At 47.7% G+C, this 18,919-nt stretch overlaps 1 protein-coding gene and 1 pseudogene across 1 annotated transcript; both read right to left on the reverse strand.

Annotated features, from left to right (window-relative positions):
• LOC129147934 (butyrophilin subfamily 3 member A2-like) overlaps positions 1-18,919 on the reverse strand; it is a 101,306-nt pseudogene that overhangs the window by 65,573 nt on the left and 16,814 nt on the right.
• LOC103303716 (butyrophilin subfamily 3 member A3-like) lies at positions 220-17,647 on the reverse strand. The gene is made up of 7 exons (XM_054712230.1): positions 17,607-17,647; positions 15,592-15,933; positions 5,281-5,307; positions 4,753-4,755; positions 4,095-4,118; positions 3,675-3,701; positions 220-881 (listed from the first exon to the last, which is right to left on the reverse strand). The coding sequence occupies exons 1-7, from the start codon at positions 17,617-17,619 to the stop codon at positions 220-222; spliced, it is 1,098 nt and encodes a 365-aa protein (XP_054568205.1). The 5' UTR covers positions 17,620-17,647.

The raw sequence follows: 18,919 nt of genomic DNA on the forward strand, positions 1-18,919 counted from the left end.
CTGAAGCCTTTAGCCCAGCACCCACCACATTCTAAGTTATCTGTGAGTGCGAGCTATGGCTGCAGGAAGGGAGCTGAGTAACTTTGGAAAGTTAACTTCCTGTACCCTGGTCATCTCATCTGTCATGTGGAAAAGTTGAAAGATAACTAGTAAAGTGCTTCACTCAGTATGTTTAGTATGTTCCTGCTCTGAGGTTTTGCTGTTAAGCAGGCCCTCAGCTCAGGGCTGGGCAGGGGGAAGGAAAAGCTGTAGTTCTGCTTGAGGGTCCCCATTGCCATCAGTTGAGCCTGAGGGTTCTGGGGTCTCCAGGGAAGGGCCAGGCAGTGGGTCAGACACAGGGGAGCTCCCCGATCCTTTTAGTGCTGGGCAAATGGTCAAGGCAGTGGGCTCCTGTGAGAAAATCCTGAAAAGAGGCCACAGAGGCCCAGAGAAGGAAGCCTGTGGGAAGGTGAAGATGTGGACTCCATTGATGGCATCATAGAATGAGACCTCCCCATTCTCATAGTCCAGGAAGACCCCTACTCTTTTAAGAGGGTTGACAATTGTGAGTTGGCTCCGGGGATCCGTTCGAGCATGGAAGTCATGCCCACCCAACAGTGCTATTGTCCAGAATCCATTCTGGGGTGTTATTGAAGGATAACGTTTTCTCTCCACATTCTCCCTACACACCCCGAATTGCCACTGTTTCCTGCCCCCCACTTCCACCTCCCAGAAGTGTCTCCCTGATTTGAAGCTCTCACGGCCCAGCACACAGTAATGATCCTGAAATCTCCTGGGGTTGTCTGGCAGGCTTTGCCATGTGTATGTGTACTGCAAGCTCCTCTGGTCCTCAGAAATAAGAAGGTTGGGGTGTGCGGTGTCCGGATCCAGAATCACGTCCGCTGCAGAGAGTTCCAATGGTGTGGGGTCAGCCATGGTATCCGGACCTGAGAGCCTCAGGCTCCAAGGCTTGGGTCTGGCTGGTGAGACCCGAGCCCAGAGCCTGTTGTCCCAGCTGCCCCAAGTGTGACCCTCAGCAAAGGCAAGAGAAACCACAGGGCCTGGTGTTCAGTGAGGAAGGGAGGGTGAGGAGGGCTGGGGTCTGCCTAACCGGCCCTCTCAAGTGGCTACCTTCCTTCTATCTTTCTCCTGTTTCCACCCCAGAAGGACTGAACCCACCTGTGCTGCACAGTCACATGGATTCCAAGGGCCCCAGCCCCTGGTCTATCCTCCTGAGCTGGACGACTTCCTTTTATGCATGGTCTTTTTCACACACACACACACACACACACACACTCACACTCACACACACACTCACACACACACTCACACACACACATACACTCACACACACACTCACACACACACTCACACACACACACACACACACTCACACACACACACACTCACACACACACTCCTACACTCACACTCACATACACACACTCACAAACACAGTCACACAAAAACACTCACACACACACACTCAGACACACACACGCACGCACGCACACACACGCACTCACACACACGCACATACACTCACACTCACACGCACTCACACATGCACACACACTCACACACACACTCACACACTCACACTCACACACTCACACACACACACTCACACACACACATTCACACACACACTCACACGCACACACACTCACACTCACACACTCTCACACACACACACACTCACACACACATTCACACACACACTCACACACACTCATACACACTCACACTCACACACGCACACACACTCACACACACACACACTCACACACACACACACACACACACACATACACACACACACCCGCTATGTAATGTCACAGTCTCAATGTGATGTCTGTAACATGGGAATTAAAGCACTCATCTTTAGGGCAGAATAACACAGAATGTGAGGTACACTGAGCCCAAGGTCAGGCATCCAGGAAGCATGCGGTGTGACCATAGGGACCAGGTCTCTGCTGTGCTGGGGCCGTGCTGGGCTCTAGGTGACCTTTACTCCCACCTGCCCCGCCCTCTTTGCCCAGGATTCCGTCCTCCTTGGGCAGCATCACTGGGCTCCCTGCCTCTGGTCACCTGTTGGCTTTGGCCAAGGGCAGGTACGGCTGAAGATTGGAGGGAGGGAAAGAGAGGCACAGCCCCAACTTCCCCACTTCCTGTGATGGAGATGCTCCAACAGAGCACACCTCCTCTCAGGCAGCCTCTCCCTGAGCCCCAGCCTCCTCAGGGCTCCAGTGACTGCTCCCTGTCCCTCAGCCTTGGGCCTGGGCGTGGTGACAGCTCCTGCTGTTGTGAGCCTGGGGCACTGCTCATCCTTGTGGTTTCCTGTAACGCCATCCCTGCCTCTGGAAGTAGGTCCTTTCCTAAACCCTCTATAATCACTGGGTAGATGTGGCTGAATCAACCCAACTCCATCTCAGTGTCTCTGATTTCCTTCATCTTTTCATGCTGTGATTTTTGACCAACCTCACTGTCCTTAGCAGGCACACTAGAGCCTTCTAGGTGATGATGATGTCTGTTCCTTAAAATGTAGCCATAGCCCTAACCGGCTCAGTGGATAGAGCGTCAGCATGGGGAATGAAGGGTCCCAGGTTTGATTCCGGTCAAGGGCATGTACCTTGGTTGCAAGCGCATCCCCAATAGGGGGTGTGCAGGAGGCAGCTGATCGATGTTTCTTTCTCATTGATGTTTCTAACTCTCTATCCCTCTCCCTTCCTCCCTGTAAAAAAAAAATTCAATAAAATATATTTTAAAAAATAAAAATGTAGCCATGGAGTTTTATTAGTAACACTAGAATGATATGACAATGGAGTCAACACCAAACGTGATGGTATCCATTATAAAGAACCATCCACCACAAGACCACCAGGAGGTATGGCTGGTGCTGCCACACTCTTTGTCCCTTTAACCTGTCAATATTTAATACCAGATTTGTGTGTTTAAAAAGTACTGTAACAGCCCAAACCGGTTTGGCTCAGTGGATAGAGCATCGGTCTGCGGACTGAAGGGTCCCAGGTTCGATTCTGGTCAAGGGCATGTACATTAGTTGCAGGCACATCCCCGGTGGGGGGTGTGCAGGAGGCAGCTGGTTGATGTTTCTCTCTCATCGATGTTTCTAGCTCTCTGTCCCTCTCCCTTCCTCTCTGTAAAAAATCAATAAAATATTTATTTTTTAAAAGTACTGTAACAGGTCAATGAGTGGAGAATAGTCTGTGCAGACTGACATGTAGTCTGTCTGCTCCAACCCCATACCCCTTGAGCAAATGACCCTATAATACAGTCTGTTATAATATAAGGAGTCGCTTACATTATACTTAGGTCTTAAGAACCTTTTCCTGATTGTGGTCATAACCATCAGACAAACACCCATCATGAACAGGCCACGGCTTCCCTCTTGGAGTTTTGATCAACACACACGCCATCTACTCATCTAGTCTTACCTCCAACCTCACGTAGTAGGAATGACCACCATCATCTCAAAGGGACTCTGAGACATTTCACACCTTGAGAAGGCTCAGGGCAGGAGGGGCAGCAGCTGTCCCTGGCTCTCTTGGCAGCAGTTGGCCACACTCTAGGGACCTCATGCCACCCACCCAGAAGTCTCCCCGTCAAGAGCTGGAGGAGAAAAAGGGAGCCAGGACCCTCTGTTGTTGTCCCAGGGAACACAGTCATTCACTCACCAGGTTGGTAAAGAGCCATCTTCCACTCTGAAAGGAAGGAGACAAAGGCAAGGAAAGGTCATCATTTCTGTTCTCCCCCCACCATTCTCCTCACTGAGCATCTTCCCTCTCCTTCCCACCAATATCTAGTTTCCTTCTCCCACAGCTCTGAGGATGAGGCATAAAGGCTCTCAGAATGTGGGCTTCCCTCCATCACATTGGGGCTGTGGGTGACAGAGCCAGGCCTTGCCCAGGAGTGGGCGTGTGTGGCAGCAGGTGAGGGGATGCTGGAGCTGGAAGGTCCTCTGGGTGTCCAGAAAGGCAGGGTGGTCCTCCCAGAACATGAGCTCTGAGCAGGGTCTGACGAGCCCTCACCAGCACAGAGAGGGTTGAAGGGCTTTGTACACAGGTGCCAGGAACCAGAGAGCACGAGTCACTCACCAGCATAGGCCTGAGCCCTGTCACCTGCAAAGGAAGACAGCAGTCACCTCACCTGTCCTTTCTGAGTCCTTTCCTCTCTCTCCCTGCTGACCCCCACCTCCCTCCCTCTGCCTGTTCAGTTCCCTGCTCCCCCTCCTCCTTAAGGTCACCTGCACCTAATGGCCTACAAGCACCGAGTGGGGCTTTCCCAGCTGCACCTGCAGGTCTGTCCTGTACGTGTCTGAACAGTAGTCACCTTTAACCATCGTCTCCCTTCCTGAAGTTTCAGTTACCCTCTGTCAACCACAGTTGGAAAATATTAAATGGAAAATTCCAGAAATAAGCAATTCATAAGTTTTAAATTGCATATCATTCCAAGCAGCGTGATGACATCCTGTGCCATCCATCTCTGACATGCCAACCTGAGAACCATCCCTGTGCCCAGCATGTCCACCCTGTGTTCCTCCCATTAACCACTTAGTCACTGAGGAGCCAGCTCTATGGTCTGATCTGCCTCGGAATCACAGGGCTTGTGTGAAAATCCCCCTTATGTTCCTTAATAATGACCATCAACTGCAGTGATGCTGGCCATTGGGGTGTGGCAACTAGAAGCCTTCCTTTAAGGGAGAAGGAGAGACCTACTAAACACAGGGTGTGGTGCTATCCGTGGGCCAGGCACCCTCTCGGGTCATGGATCCCATGCCCCTGGCATCTGAGGTGACTGTCTTACTCCTGTAACTGGCTAGGCTTGCCGTGTGCATACGTGTATGCATGTGTGTGCTAGAACCCATCCACCTCAATCTGCATGATTTCCTGCCCATTTCAAAAAAGAATTGGGCAACGTAGAGAATTTCAGACACTGCTTTTCAGCAGTTATGATAAATCTGGGACAACTGACACCAGCTACTCCTCTTGAAGAGAATGTTCTCTCTCCTTCCGGTTTCCTCTCAGCAGCCTATAGATCCTGTAGAGCAGCCAGGGAGGGAGGGCCTCCCATCCTGAGTCCATCTCCCCCTCTCCTTTCTGGGGTTCCCTGGACATCCGGGTGCGAGCAGCCTGGTGGAGAGAGCCTGACCCCTTTATCCAGGGAGGAAACCTGCCCGACCTCCCCCATCAGCATCCTCATTCCTTCCCCTGGCGGTCAGGGGTGAGGAAGGGGCTGGACAGGTCCCAGCAGAGAGTCTCAGATGTGGGTTCAGGTACTCACTTGCCAGGTACTGCAGATTCCTCCACCCTGCAGGGATAACAGGAGGGGTCAGTGATGGGGTAACCAGGTACCCCAGAACCCACGTGGCCGGGGGATTGGGACTTACTGAGCTCGTCCTGCAGCTTCTCTGGAAATAATCAGAAAGAGAAGGTGTTGTTATGGGGATGGAAGGGGGACCCGCGGGTGGATGGGCGGCCTGGGGCTTGAGGACCCGCCCACCTGCAGCCAGACCTCACCTTTGGCGCTTCGCTCCTGCTGCTCCTTCCCCTGTGCTGCTTCTTTGTTAGCTCGCTCCCCCTCCGTCTCCTGGATCAAGGCCTGGATTCTCTTCTGCTGTCGCCACCGTGAGATCACCGCCCATGCCAAAAGCCCCAGCAGAGCCAGAAGGGTCACCACAAAGGCCACCCGCCAGGGCTGCGTGCTGGAGAAGAAGGGGCCTGCGGAGGGAAAGCCTCAGCTGCTCGCCTGAAGGGGCACAGGGTCTCTTGGGAGGGGCACTGACATTTATCTTCCCAAAGTGCCCAGAACTTTCCCGTCACACATACTAGTGTCCTAATGCCTGGCTCTCACATGGGAATAGTGAGAGTATAATGTACACATAGTCATTGGCGTCTCCTCTCCACTCTCTCTTCCCCCATTTATCAGTGCCTCATCAGCGGCTTATCCTGCTGACTCAGAAGGTGACCTTTGGGGCTGGAGAGCCTGGGTCTTCTGCCTGAGCAGCTCTGTGACCTTGAACCAATGACTAAGCCCTTCTTTTGTCAGTGTCCTAATTGGCAAGAACATTAAATTAATGCTTCTAAAGTACCTGACAAGACGTCAGTGCCATGTAAACTCCTGTGATAAGTTTACTCATTTAAAAAACATAAACATCTTCAAGATCTAAGATGTAGACAATGGGAAGGCAGGCAGATAGTGTGTGAGTGAGAGAGCGAAAGGAGAGGACATGGCCGTACAGGGAGTGTCTGTATTTGTGACTGAGGGACAATTCATATTCCACAGGACTATGGGGACTGACAGACCAGGCTCCCCTGGCTGCGCAGCCTCTATTGCTGCTGAAATCTCTCCAGGGCAACCGGCTCTGCAGCAGAGACTACACCATCTTATAGGTGAGAGCAGCTGTGATTGGAAGCCCAGCCTTACCTTTAACCGGGAGACCTCGGATACCTCCCAGGACCCTACAACCACAATACCCAGGGACCAGCTACCTCAGCTGTAAGCCCACAAACACAAAGACTCCAGCCTCCACGGCCACGGGCACCTAAAAAGTTTGTCCAGGGCAGACAAGGTAGTGGCTGAATATACCGAGGAGTCCTGCGCCTTCTCACAGAACAGATGGAAGGAACAGCTGCATCGATTAAACCCACCCAGAATTGGCAAATTAAACACAGTTGGTGAGGCAATCCATGGACAAAAAGGTTAGAGACCACCTAGAGAGAGAAATAAGCTCTGCCTCCTCAGACTCATCTGGGTATTTGTTGTTTGCATTTTTTGGATTAGTTGTTGGTTTTTTGGAGTTTTCTCCCCATATAGAAATATTTTTTACCTTCTTCTTTCTTTTCGCTCTTACATTTTCTTCCTTTTCTCAGTATCATTTTGCACTCTTTTCTCTCCCCTGATTCTCTTTTCTCTGGTGGTCTCCTTTAGTTGGGGTTATTGGTATCATGAATCCATTTGTGATTGGTGCCCTGTGTGTTGTGTCTTGTCATGTTGTATTTTGTGCCTTTAAGTCAACGCAGGAGAGAAAGCACTACATAACCAGATACCCTGAGAGGAGTGAACATGGGGAAACAAAGAAACAGCCCCATACAAAAGGAAAGGGGGAACCCCCGAAAAGGAAGTAAATGAAATGGAGGCAAGCAATTTGTCAGAGAAAGAATTCAGAGCAATGGTCATAATGAAGCTGAAAAAGATGGGAGACAAATTCAACAATATGAGTAAGAATCAAGAGGAAATTAAGAAGAATCAAGAAGAAATGAAGAATGTCATCGCTGCAATAAAGAACACAATAGAAAGCATCAACAGTAGACTAGAAGAAGCAGAGGACAGCATCAGTGAGCTAGAAGACAAGATAGGAAAAAAATACCCAAGCAGAGCAGCAACTAAAAAAAAAAAAAAAAAAAAAAAAACCACCTTAAAAAACCGGAGAGCCTAAGGGAACTTTGGGACAATGTGAAATGAAACAACATCCGCATAAGAGGGGCGTCAGAAGGAGAGGAACTGAACAAGGAATAGAAAACCTGTTTGAAGAAATAATGACAGAAAAGTTCCCTGATATCAGGAAGAAAAAACACAAGTCTAAGAAGCTCACAGAGATGAACCCAAAAAGACGGACACCAAGACACATTATAATTAAATTGGCAAACACCAATGACAAAATAAGAATCTTAAAAGCTGCCAAAGAGAGACAGAAAGTTACCTACAAGGGATCTCCCATCAGACTATCAACTGATTTCTCAACAGAAACACATCAGGCCAGAAGGGAATGGAAGAAAATATACAAAGTCATGCAAAGCAAGGGTCTGAATCCAAGAATACTATACCCAGCAAGGATATCAATCAAAGTTAAGGGAGAAATTAGGAGCTTCAAAGACCAAAAAGAACTCAGGGAGTTTATTAGCACCAAACCGGCAAAGCAAGAAATGCTAAAGGGTCTGCTAAAAAGAAGAAATTGGGGGTGGTGGCCATGGAAGTCGAAATCCACTAAGGAGTGTGTAACAACTCACCTGCCAAATCAACTAGCCCTGAAGAAAAAAATAAAAAGAAGAAATTGGAAGGGAAGAAGGAACATGGGCATGAAGAATAAAATGGCAACAAACAAGTACCTGTCAATAATAACTTTAAATGTAAATGGATTAAATGCCCCAATTAAAAGATACAGAGTAGCTGAATGGATAAGAAAACATGACCCATATTTCTGCTGTCTGCAGGAGACCCACCTCAGAACAAAGGACTCACACAGACTGATGTTGAAGAGATGGAAAAAGATTTTTCATGCAAATGGAAGTTAAAAAAAAAAAAAGTGGGGTAGCAATGCTTATATCTGACTAATTAGACCTCAAAGTGAAGACCATAACAAGAGATAAGGAAGGCCACTTCATAATACTAAAGGGAGCAATTCAACAAGAAGATATAACTTTGGTAAACATATGCACCCAATACAGGAGCATCCAAATACATGAAAAAAAACTTCTGGCCGAAACCGGTTTGGCTCAGTGGATAGAGCATCGGCCTGCGGACTGGAAGGTCCCGCGTTCGATTCCGGTCAAGGGCATATACCTTGGTTGTGGGCACATCCCCAGCGGGGGGTGTGCAGGAGGCAGCTGGTCGATGTTTCTCTCTCATCGACGTTTCTAGCTCTCTATCCCTCTCCCTTCCTCCCTGTAAAAATCAATAAAAAAATAAATAAATAAAAACTTCTGGAAGATATCAAGGGAGAGATTGACAGCAATACAGTCATAGCAGGGGACTTTAATAACCCACTAACACCACTGGATAAATCCTCTAAACAAAAAATAAGCAAAGAAACATCAATTCTAAATAACTCACTAGACCAGATGGAATTAATTGACATCTTCAGAACATTTCACCCCATGCCACAGAATATACATTCTTCTCAAGTGCACAAGGGTCATTTTCAAAGATAGACCACATTTTGGGGCACAGGCAAAGTCTCTTCAAATTCAAGAAGATATAAATCATATCAAGCATCTTCTCAGATCACAATGGCATAAAATTAGAAATCAACTACAATAAAAACAATGAAAAAAATCAAACACGTGGAGGCTAAATAGCATGCTATTAAATAATGACTGGGTTACCAGAGAGATCAAAGAAGAACTAAAAAGCATCATAGCAACAAATGACAATGAAAACACAACAATCCAAAATCTATGGGACACAGTGAAAGCAGTCTTGAGAGGGAAGTTCATAGCTCTAAAGGCCTACCTCAAAAAATAAGAAAACATGGTAATAAATTATCTAACCCTCAAAGAGTTAGAAAGAGAGCAACAAGAAAAGCCCAGCGTAAGCAGAAGGAAGGAAATAATAAAGATCAGAGCAGTGATAAACGACATATAGGCCAAAAGAAATACAAAAGATCAACAAAACCAAGAGCTGGTTCTTTGAAAGGAGAAACAAGATTGATGATCCTGTAGCCAGGCTCACTGAGAAGCAAAGAGAGAGGACCCAAATAAACAAAATCAGAAACAAAAGAGGTGAAGTTACAACCGATCCCACAGAAATACAAAGATTATTAAAAATACAATGAACAACTCTACTCCACCAAAATGGACAACCCAGATGAAATGGACATATTTTTAGAAAAATACAAGCTCCCAAAACTCAATCAGGAAGAAGAAAATAACCTGAATAGCCCGGTAACCACCAAAGAAATTGAAGCACTGATCAGAAATCTTCCAGCAAACAAAAGCCCTGGTCCAGATGGCTTTACAGGGGAGTTCTACCAAGCATTCAAAGGAGAACTAAAACCTATCCTCCTCAACTATTCCAAAAAATTCAAGAGGAAGATACACTTCCAAATTCTTTCTATGAAGCCAGGATTACCCTAATTCCAAAACCAGATAAAGATACCACACACACACACACACACACACAAAAAAAGAGAGAACCACAGGCCAATATCCTTGATGAACATAGATACTAAAATCCTCAACAAAATTCTAGCAAATTGGATCAAGCATGACATTAGAAAGATCATACACCATGACCAAGTTGGATTTATTCCAGGGATGCAAGGATGGTACAATTTCCACAAATCACTAAATGCGATACATCACATAAACAAACTGAGAAACAAAAATCACAAAATTAAATCAATTGATGCAGAAAAAGCATTTGACAAAACCCAGCACCCTTCCTTGATAAAAACTCTCAGCAAAGTGGAACAAAGGGATCATACCTCAACATAATAAAAGCCGTATATGACAAACCTATATCCAACAACATACTCAATGGGCAAAAACTAAACTCATTTCCTGTAAGTACAGAAACAAGACAGGAATGCCACTTTCACCACTCCTGTTCGATATGGTACTGGAAGTGCTAGCCATAGCAATCAGACAAGAAGAAGAAATAAAAGGCATCCAAATTGAAAAAGAAGTAAAACAGTCCTTATTCACAGATGACATGATACTGTACATAGAAAACCCAAAGACTCCATTAAAAAAACTATTCCACCTGACAAATGAATTCGGCAATGTAGCAGGATTCAAAATTAACACCGAGAAATCTTTGGCCTTTTTATACATCAATAATGAACTCACAGAAAGAGAAATGAAAAAAACAATCCCATTTACCATTGCACCAAAAAAATTTAAGATACCTAGTAATAAACTTAACTAAGGAGGTAAAAGACCTGTACTCAGAAAACTACAGACATTGAAAACAGACATAGAGGAAGACATAAACAAATGGAAGAACATACCATGTTCATGGATTGGTAGAATCAACATCATTAAAATGTCCATACTACCCAAAACAATCTACAGATTCAATGCAATCCCCATTAAAATACCAATGGCATATTTCAAAGATCTAGAACAAACTCTCCAAAAATTCATCGGGAATAAAAAAAAAAAAAAAAGACTCTGAATAGCCACAGCAATCCTAAGAAAGAACTAAGTTGGAGGGATCACAATACCAGATATCAGGCTATATTACCAAGTCACAGTTCTCAAAACTGACTGGTACTGGCACAAGAACAGACATACAGACCAATGGAACAGAACAGAGAACCCAGAAATCAACCCAAGCCATTATGCTCAATTAATATTTGACAAAGGAGGCAAGAGCATACAATGGAGTCAAGACACTTCAATAAATGGTGCTGAGAAATTTGGTCAGATACATGCAAAAAAGATGAAACTAGATCACCAATTTACATCATACACAAAAACAAACTCAAAATGGCTAAAGTACTTAAATGTAAGATGGGAAACCTTAAAAATCCTACAAGACTCCATAGGTAGTAAAGTAGCAGACATATGTCGTAGCAATATCTTTACCAACACAGTTCCTAGGGCGATGGAGACTAAGGGGAAAATAAACAAATGGGACTACATCAAAATAAAGAGCTACTGCACAGCAAAAGAAATCATCAACAAAACAACAAGAAAGCCCACTGCATGGGAGAACATATTTGCCAGATAAGGGTTTTATCTCCAAAATTTACAGAGAACTCATACAACTTAACAACAGGAAGGTAAACAATCCAATAAAAAAATGGGCAGCCCTAACTGGTTTGGCTCAGTAGATAGAATGTTGGCCTGCGGACTGAAAGGTCCCAGGTTCGATTCCAGTTAAGGGCATGTACCTGCGTTGCGGGCACATCCCCAGTGGGAGGTGTGCAGGAGGCAGCTGATCGATGTTTCTAACTCTCTATCCCTCTCCCTTCCTCTCTGTAAAAAATCAATAAAATATATTTTAAAAAATGGGCAAAGGACCTAAGTAGACACTTTTCAAAAGATGACATACAGAAGGCCGAGATTTAAATGAAAACATGCTCAAAATCACTAATCATCCAAGAGTTGCAAATCAAAACAACAATGAGATACCATCTCATTGTCAGAATAGCTACCATCAACAAATCAACAAACAAGTGCTAGCGAGGATGTGGAGAAAAAGGAACCCTCATGCACTGCTGGTGGGAATGGAGACTGGGGCAGCCACTGTGGAGAACAGTATGGAGTTTCCTCAAAACGTTAAAAATGAACTCCCATTTGACACAGTAATCCCACTTCTAGGACTATATCCCAAGAAACCAGAAACACCAATCAGAAAGGATATATGCACCCCTCTGTTCATAGCAGCACAATTTACAATAGCTAAGATTTGGAAACAACCTAAGTGTCAATCAGCAGATGAGTGGATTAAAAAACTGTGGTACATCTACACAATGGAATACTACACTGCTATAAAAAAGAAGGAACTTTTACCATTTGCAACAGCATGGATGGAACTGGAGAGCATTATGCTAAGCGAAATATACAAGTCGGAGAAAGATAAATATTACATGATCTCACTCATATGTGGGATATAATGATCAACATAAACTTATGAACAAAAATAGATCCAGAGACAAATGGCAGGAGAGGTGAGGGGTTAGAGAGCAACCAAAGGACTTGTATGCATACATATTAGCATAACCAATTAGCACAGACACTGGGGCGGTGGGGGCTTTCCCGGGGTGGGAATGGCTGGTATGGGGGGGAGGGGTCAATCAGGGAAAAAGGAGACATATATAAAACTTTAGACAATAAAAAAAAAAGAAAGAGCCGAAACCGGTTTGGCTCAGTGGATAGAGCGTCGGTCTGCAGACTGAAAGGTCCCAGGTTTGATTCCGGTCAAGGGCATGTACATTGGTTGCTGGCACATCCCCGGTGGGGGCTGTGCAAGAGGCAGCTGGTCGATGTTTCTCTCTCATCGACGTTTCTAGCTCTCTGTCCCTCTCCTTTCCTCTCTGTAAAAAATCAATAAAATATATTTTTTTTAAAAAAAGAAAGAAAATTACATTACACTGAAATTATAACAATGCCTGTACTGAAACCTCTTAAACATATATATACGTGGTATATATAAACATAAACATCTTCTTATTTTTCTTGCTTACACCACCTGATAAATGAATTCGGCAATGAAGCAGGATACAAAATTAATACTCAGAAATCTGTGGCAGCATCTTCACAAGCTGCTCCACAGCTTGTTTTCTCAGTGCATCATGGGTCCTGGGACTTTTCCCTTTCGGCAGGGAGAGCACGTCTGTGCTTTCTACCGCAGGGCAGCCTCCACTGCACAGGAGTCCCCATGATTGGCATTTGCACTGTCTCTGACGTTTTGTTATTATAACTGATGCACTGAGAAATAACTTTGTGTGCTCGCTGGTTTGGCTCAGTGGATAGAACATTGCCTGTGGACTGAAGGGTCCCAGGTTTGATTCAGGCCAAAGGCACATGCCTGGGCTGTGGGTTTGTTCCCCAGTGTGGGGCATGCAGGTGCCTGCCTATGACTCCCTCACATCATAGATGTTCCTCTCTTTCTCCCCCTCTCCCTTCCTCTCTCAAATCAATAAAAATGTTTTTTTAAAAAGAAATAACTTTGTCCATCAGTCATTTCACACAACCCCGAGCTGATCTGTCAGATAAATTCCTAGAACTGGGAGTTTTGGTCAATAAATAAGTAGTTTGGATTAAGATTGTTCTACTGCCCCTGGATATAAGCTGTGTGTCAATTTATACAAAAATATATCAAATTATACCAACACACGTCTGAGAGTGACTGTCTCCCCACAGTCTTGCCATCAGTGTTGCCAACAACATGGTTCTGTTTGCTGCCAATCTCACAGGTGGGAACGTTTCCTGTTCAGTGAGACGGGACATCCTTTCCCAGGTATCTCCTTCTGGGAACCATTCATGTTTCTACTGAGGTGTTCTATGTTTGAGGAGATTAGCCCTTTGTCCAGGACGTGTCGGCACATAATTTCCCACTTTGTCATGTGTTTGCTGACCTTTACCATTTCCCCATCCCCATTGCCTGTCCCAGTGGGTGGCAGCAGGGATGCTCAGAAGATGTCTGTGACATAAACAGCTTCATAGGGCAAAGGGCACCCAGGTGCCTGCTCTGAGCCTTATGTTCACTGCAAAGGCCCAGGTCAGCAGCAGACAGTCAGGCCTCCTTCTCTCAGTGGCCACAGCTGAGCACAGTGTGGGGCCGGGCACTCACCTGCAATGGAGACCCTGGCTGTCTTCTCCTGGCTGAGCAGGGGGTTTCTGACGACACAGGAGACCCCCTTCCCAGAGCCGCCTTTCAGGATCAAAGACGACGTGGCTGCATACAGACCCTCTCCATCTGCAGCCCCAGGTGCTGTCATGGCAGGCAAGCTCTCTCCCCTGTCACCTCTCCACTCTATGTGGGGCTGCGGATACCAGCCTGCAGATGTGCACTCCACACGGATCCGTCCATCCTCTTTGTCCTTCATTTCAATGTGAGGATCAGAGCCCAGGGCTGGGGAAGAAAGAATAAGCCTGAGTAATGGGGAGGCCTCTGTGTTGGTGACGGTCCCATCAGGAATGGGGCACACTGCACTAGATCACGCAGGCAGGGTTCACCGAGGAGCTGTTTGCCACGTGTGCTGTGTGGGGGAGACTGTTCCATGAAGTGACCACTGCCCAACCCTTGTGGACCCTCGAGCTGGATCCAGCTGGACCTGGGCCAGAACAGAGACTGCTTCCCGTGGATTCCCTCAGACACACCTGGACCCCTCTTCCCCCTGCCCGGTGCTGGTTCCTGGAACTGGCCCTCACCCGCCCTAAGCATGTAAGTCATTCCCCCTTATCTGGGTGGGTCCTGCCCACATACCCCATCTATCCTGCCTGCCCTGTGTGAGCTTGAGACTTTGCCAGGTGGTGGGAGGATATGTATATTCTATTGCTGCTGCCCACGCTGTTCCTTGTATGAAAGTCACCGTGGTGAACTCTTGATATCATTAATCTAGAGTTTACAGCCTCTTTTTCGGGTCTTTGGACTCAGGGGAATTTTATTTTGTGGTTGTGGAAGGAGAAAGACTACATGGGAGAGAGCTGACCCAGGGCCAGGAACAGTGAGCTGTTACCACCAGTCCCTAAACTCTTAACCCAGGGGAGGTGGGAGGAAGCCTTTTGAAGACTTGCAAGAACCCAGACCTGTAGGGAGGGATTTCTTAAGAGGAGCTGTGGTCTCAGGAAGGGACTGAAGCTGGTTGAGGAGGCCCTGTAGGGAGAGAGCCAGGACCTCACACCCCCACCTTCCTTCCTTCCTATGAATGGCAGGGTTGTGCCTGTGGAAAGGCAAATGATGTTGGACATGAAAAATGTCATGGAACAGCAGCATCAGACAAGGATCCTTTGTCCCTGTGATGGGTCAGGACAAAACAAGACCACTCAGTCATCAGGTCTGAACACAGAGTAAAACATGAACAGTGTCCAGAACACAGCAACCAGCAATCATCCCCTGTCCTGGGTGTGAGTGACCAGTTACACCCCACACCCTCCTGACAGCATCTGATCCAGAGCAAAGCCCTCCTTCCATAAACACTCCCCCAGTCCCCTATCAGCCCTGGAGGCTGCAGGAGGGGCGTCTTCACGTGGCTCAGGAGGAGCCCTTCCTGCAGGAGAACCTGTGTCTGTCAAGGGCCCAGAGAAGCAGAGGTGGAGGAGGGAGCCAGCTGCTGGTGTGAAGGCAGAAGTGCCTGTGGTGGGCGTGGCCTGTGTCCCCAGGCCCCACAGAAGCAGGAGCTCAGAACACCCTCAGGCTCACCTGCTACCTTCAGCTCCACCTGGGCTTTTGCAAGGAAATTGGCATCTTGGAAATAACACTGGTAGGTTCCACTGTCAGAGGCTCTGATGTTGTGAATCCGCAGAGCAGCCTTCCCTTCAGCGATGTCCTCTCTTGAAATCAATGTTCTCCCTCGATACTCTGCTATCTCTGTTTCTTCCTTGCCATCTGCATATGCACACACCGCCTGCCTGAAGCCAGATCGCACCCACATCAGGTCCATGGACTCAGCACTCATCTTCGGAGACAGATGACAGGGCAGCTCAGCAACTTCACCCACCAAGGCCAGGATGGGCTCAGGGGGTCCAATCACAGCAAACTGAGCTGGTGAGAAGAAAGGGGTGTTCCATCAGAGGGAGCTGGAGGCCAGAGGGTAAGGGGGTGTCCCAGGAAGGGAGGATGAGGTAAGAAACACCTAGACAGGAACTCAGTCCTGACAGGTGTACATTCTGGATGGACCTCCCAGGTGTGGGGAGTCCAAGGTTCTAACAGGGCATTAGATGTAACTGCTCCAGGTACATAAATGTAGATGCTCTCCTAGGTCCGGGTGAGGCCACACGTCCCTGGGTCTGGGAGAGGCCACGCGCCACTGGGTCCGGGTGAGGCCATGTGTCCCTGGATCCGGGTGAGGCCTCGCGCACCTAGGTCCGGGTGAGGCCACGCGCCCCTGGGTCTGGGAGAGGCCACGTGCCCCTGGGTCCAGGTGAGGCCATGTGTCCCCGGGTGCGGGTGAGGCCTCGCGCACCTAGGTCCGGGTGAGGCCACACGCCCCTGGGTCTGGGAGAGGCCACGTGTCCCCGGATCCGGGTGAGGCTGGGTCCTGGGTCCGGGTGAGGCCACGCGCCCCTTGGTCTGGGAGAGCCCACGCGCCCCTGAGTCCGGGTGAGGCCATGTGTCCCTGGATCCGAGTGAGGCCTCTTGCACCTAGGTCCGGGAGAGGCCACGTGCTCCCGGATCCAGGTGAGGCCATGTGTCTCTGGATCCGGGTGAGGCTGGGTCCCGGGTCCAGGTGAGGCCACGCGCCCCTGGATCTGGGAGAGGCCATGCGGCCCTGGGTCCAGGTGAGGCCATGTGTCCCTAGATCCGGGTGAGGCCTCGCACACCTAGGTCCGGGTGAGGCCACGCGCCCCTGGGTCTGGGAGAGGCCATGCGCCCCTGGGTCCAGGTGAGGCTTTGTGTCCCTGGATCCAGGTGAGGCTGGGTCTAGGGTCTGGGTGAGGCCGCGCGCACCTAGGTCCGGGTGAGGCCACACACCCCTGGGTCTGGGAGAGGCCACGCGTCCCCGGGTCTGGGTGAGGCCATGTGTTCCTGGATCCGGGTGAGGTCTCGCGCACCTAGGTCCGGGTGAGGCCACGCGCCCCTGGGTCTGGGAAAGGCCACGCGCCCCTGAGTCTGGGTGAGGCCACGTGCCCCTGAGTCCGGGTGAAGCCGTGCCCCTGGGTCTGGCCGAGACCAAACCAGAGGGAGTCGGACCTCCGTTACCACCATTTGTCCACCATCCAGAGCTGAGGGGTCAGTGCTGACATGTACACATAAGGAACTGGTGGACATTGAAATTGGGTCTCTAAAGAACTGTTGGTCCAGAAAGAAACTCACTACAGACTGATTCATTTGCCTGTTAGCATAACTATTATTGTTCCTCTCACATTCAGTTCTTATAAGTATATCTCTAGTGACACATGATCTCGCTCATCTAGGGGAAATGATGAACAACATAGACTGATGAACAAGAACAGAACCAGAAATAAGGAGGCATCGATCGGACTATCGGGCCTCAGAGGGAGGATAGGGGCGGTTGTGGGGAGGGGGGAGAGATCAACCAAAGGACTTGTGTGCATGCATATGAGCCTATCCAACGGTTAAGTTCAATAGGGGGTTGGGGCATCCGTGGGGAGGGGTGTGGGATGGGAATGGGGGGATGAGGACAAATATGTGACACCTTAATCAATAAATCAATAAAGAAAAATAAATTTTAAAAAAATGCTGATGCTCCCTACCTGAGCAGGGCATGAGCAGCTGGACCAAGGCGAGGCAGATGGGGAGGTGGAGCTGATGGAAGGCCAGGTACCTCACCATTGTGGGCTGTTGTGCACACAGAGAGACACCAGAAGGAGTGGGTAGAAATGACGACCTGGAGGAAGATGGAGAATCCACCTGAGACCTCTGCCTCCCCAGGGCCGACTCCCGGTGTACCCACCATCACTGGTGACCCCAGAGCCTCCTCTCAAATGTCTGCTTGGGAGACTCTCCACCTTTGACTCCAACATGGAAAACCACCCTAAAGTATGAACCTTACGTGTACGTCCCTCGGTCCTGGCCACCTGGGAGTCCTGGGCTCTGCTGTCCAATGGGCTCAGAAGCTTCCACTTGCCCACAGTCCCTGCGACAGCCTGTCCACGCCTCCAGCATCTTACTCTGATTAATGCAGGACTTCCCTCTCTGAGTCCCGATTCCACTGGGGCCCCTCAGTCTAAGCTTCACACCACAGCCCTAAGGTTCCTGCTCCTTCACTTCACGCCTCTCATCCTCCAGGGGTTCCCACTGCACTCAGAGGAGGAGCTGGAGGCCTCTGCTCCCTGTACTCTCTGAATTATCTGAACGTTTGAAATTTTAAATTGAAAGAGAGGGGAATCTATTTCCACTGATTTGGGGGGATAGCTATTGTTTTTATTCTTGATTATAAACTATTTCAAAATAAAAATAAGTAAAATTTAAATAATTTTTAATGGGAACCACATACTTCGCTACATAGGAATGTAAATATTCCTGGACATATTTTGGATATATATATATATATATATATATATATATATACACACACATATATATATATAACATATATACATTATATAATATATATATTTGCTTTATAATGTTTTATTCTTTAATCCAAAAAAAACTCTCGTTGGAACTACTCTTAAAGAAAAAATACCAGGCATTAACACTAAGGTTTATATTTAATGCTCTTCACCATAGTAAAATCTACAATAACAAAATGTAGATACAATTCAAATTCCAAAATTGGATCCAGTTTTGTAATAATAACAAAAATGTTTATGAAAAACATGATTCCTGCCGAAACCGGTTTGGCTCAGTGGATAGAGCGTTGGTCTGCGGACTGAAGGGTCCCAGGTTTGATTCCGGTCAAGGTCATTGGTTGTGGGCACATCCCCAATAGGGGGTGTGCAGGAGGCAGCTGGTCGATGTTTCTCTCTCATCGATGTTTCTAGCTCTGTATCCCTCTCCCTTCCTCTCTGTAAAAAATCAATAAAATATATTTTAAAAAAACACATGATTCCTAAACCTACAC

Source organism: Eptesicus fuscus, chromosome 22 (genome assembly GCF_027574615.1).
Source record: "Eptesicus fuscus isolate TK198812 chromosome 22, DD_ASM_mEF_20220401, whole genome shotgun sequence".
Taxonomy (NCBI): Eukaryota; Metazoa; Chordata; class Mammalia; order Chiroptera; family Vespertilionidae; genus Eptesicus; species Eptesicus fuscus.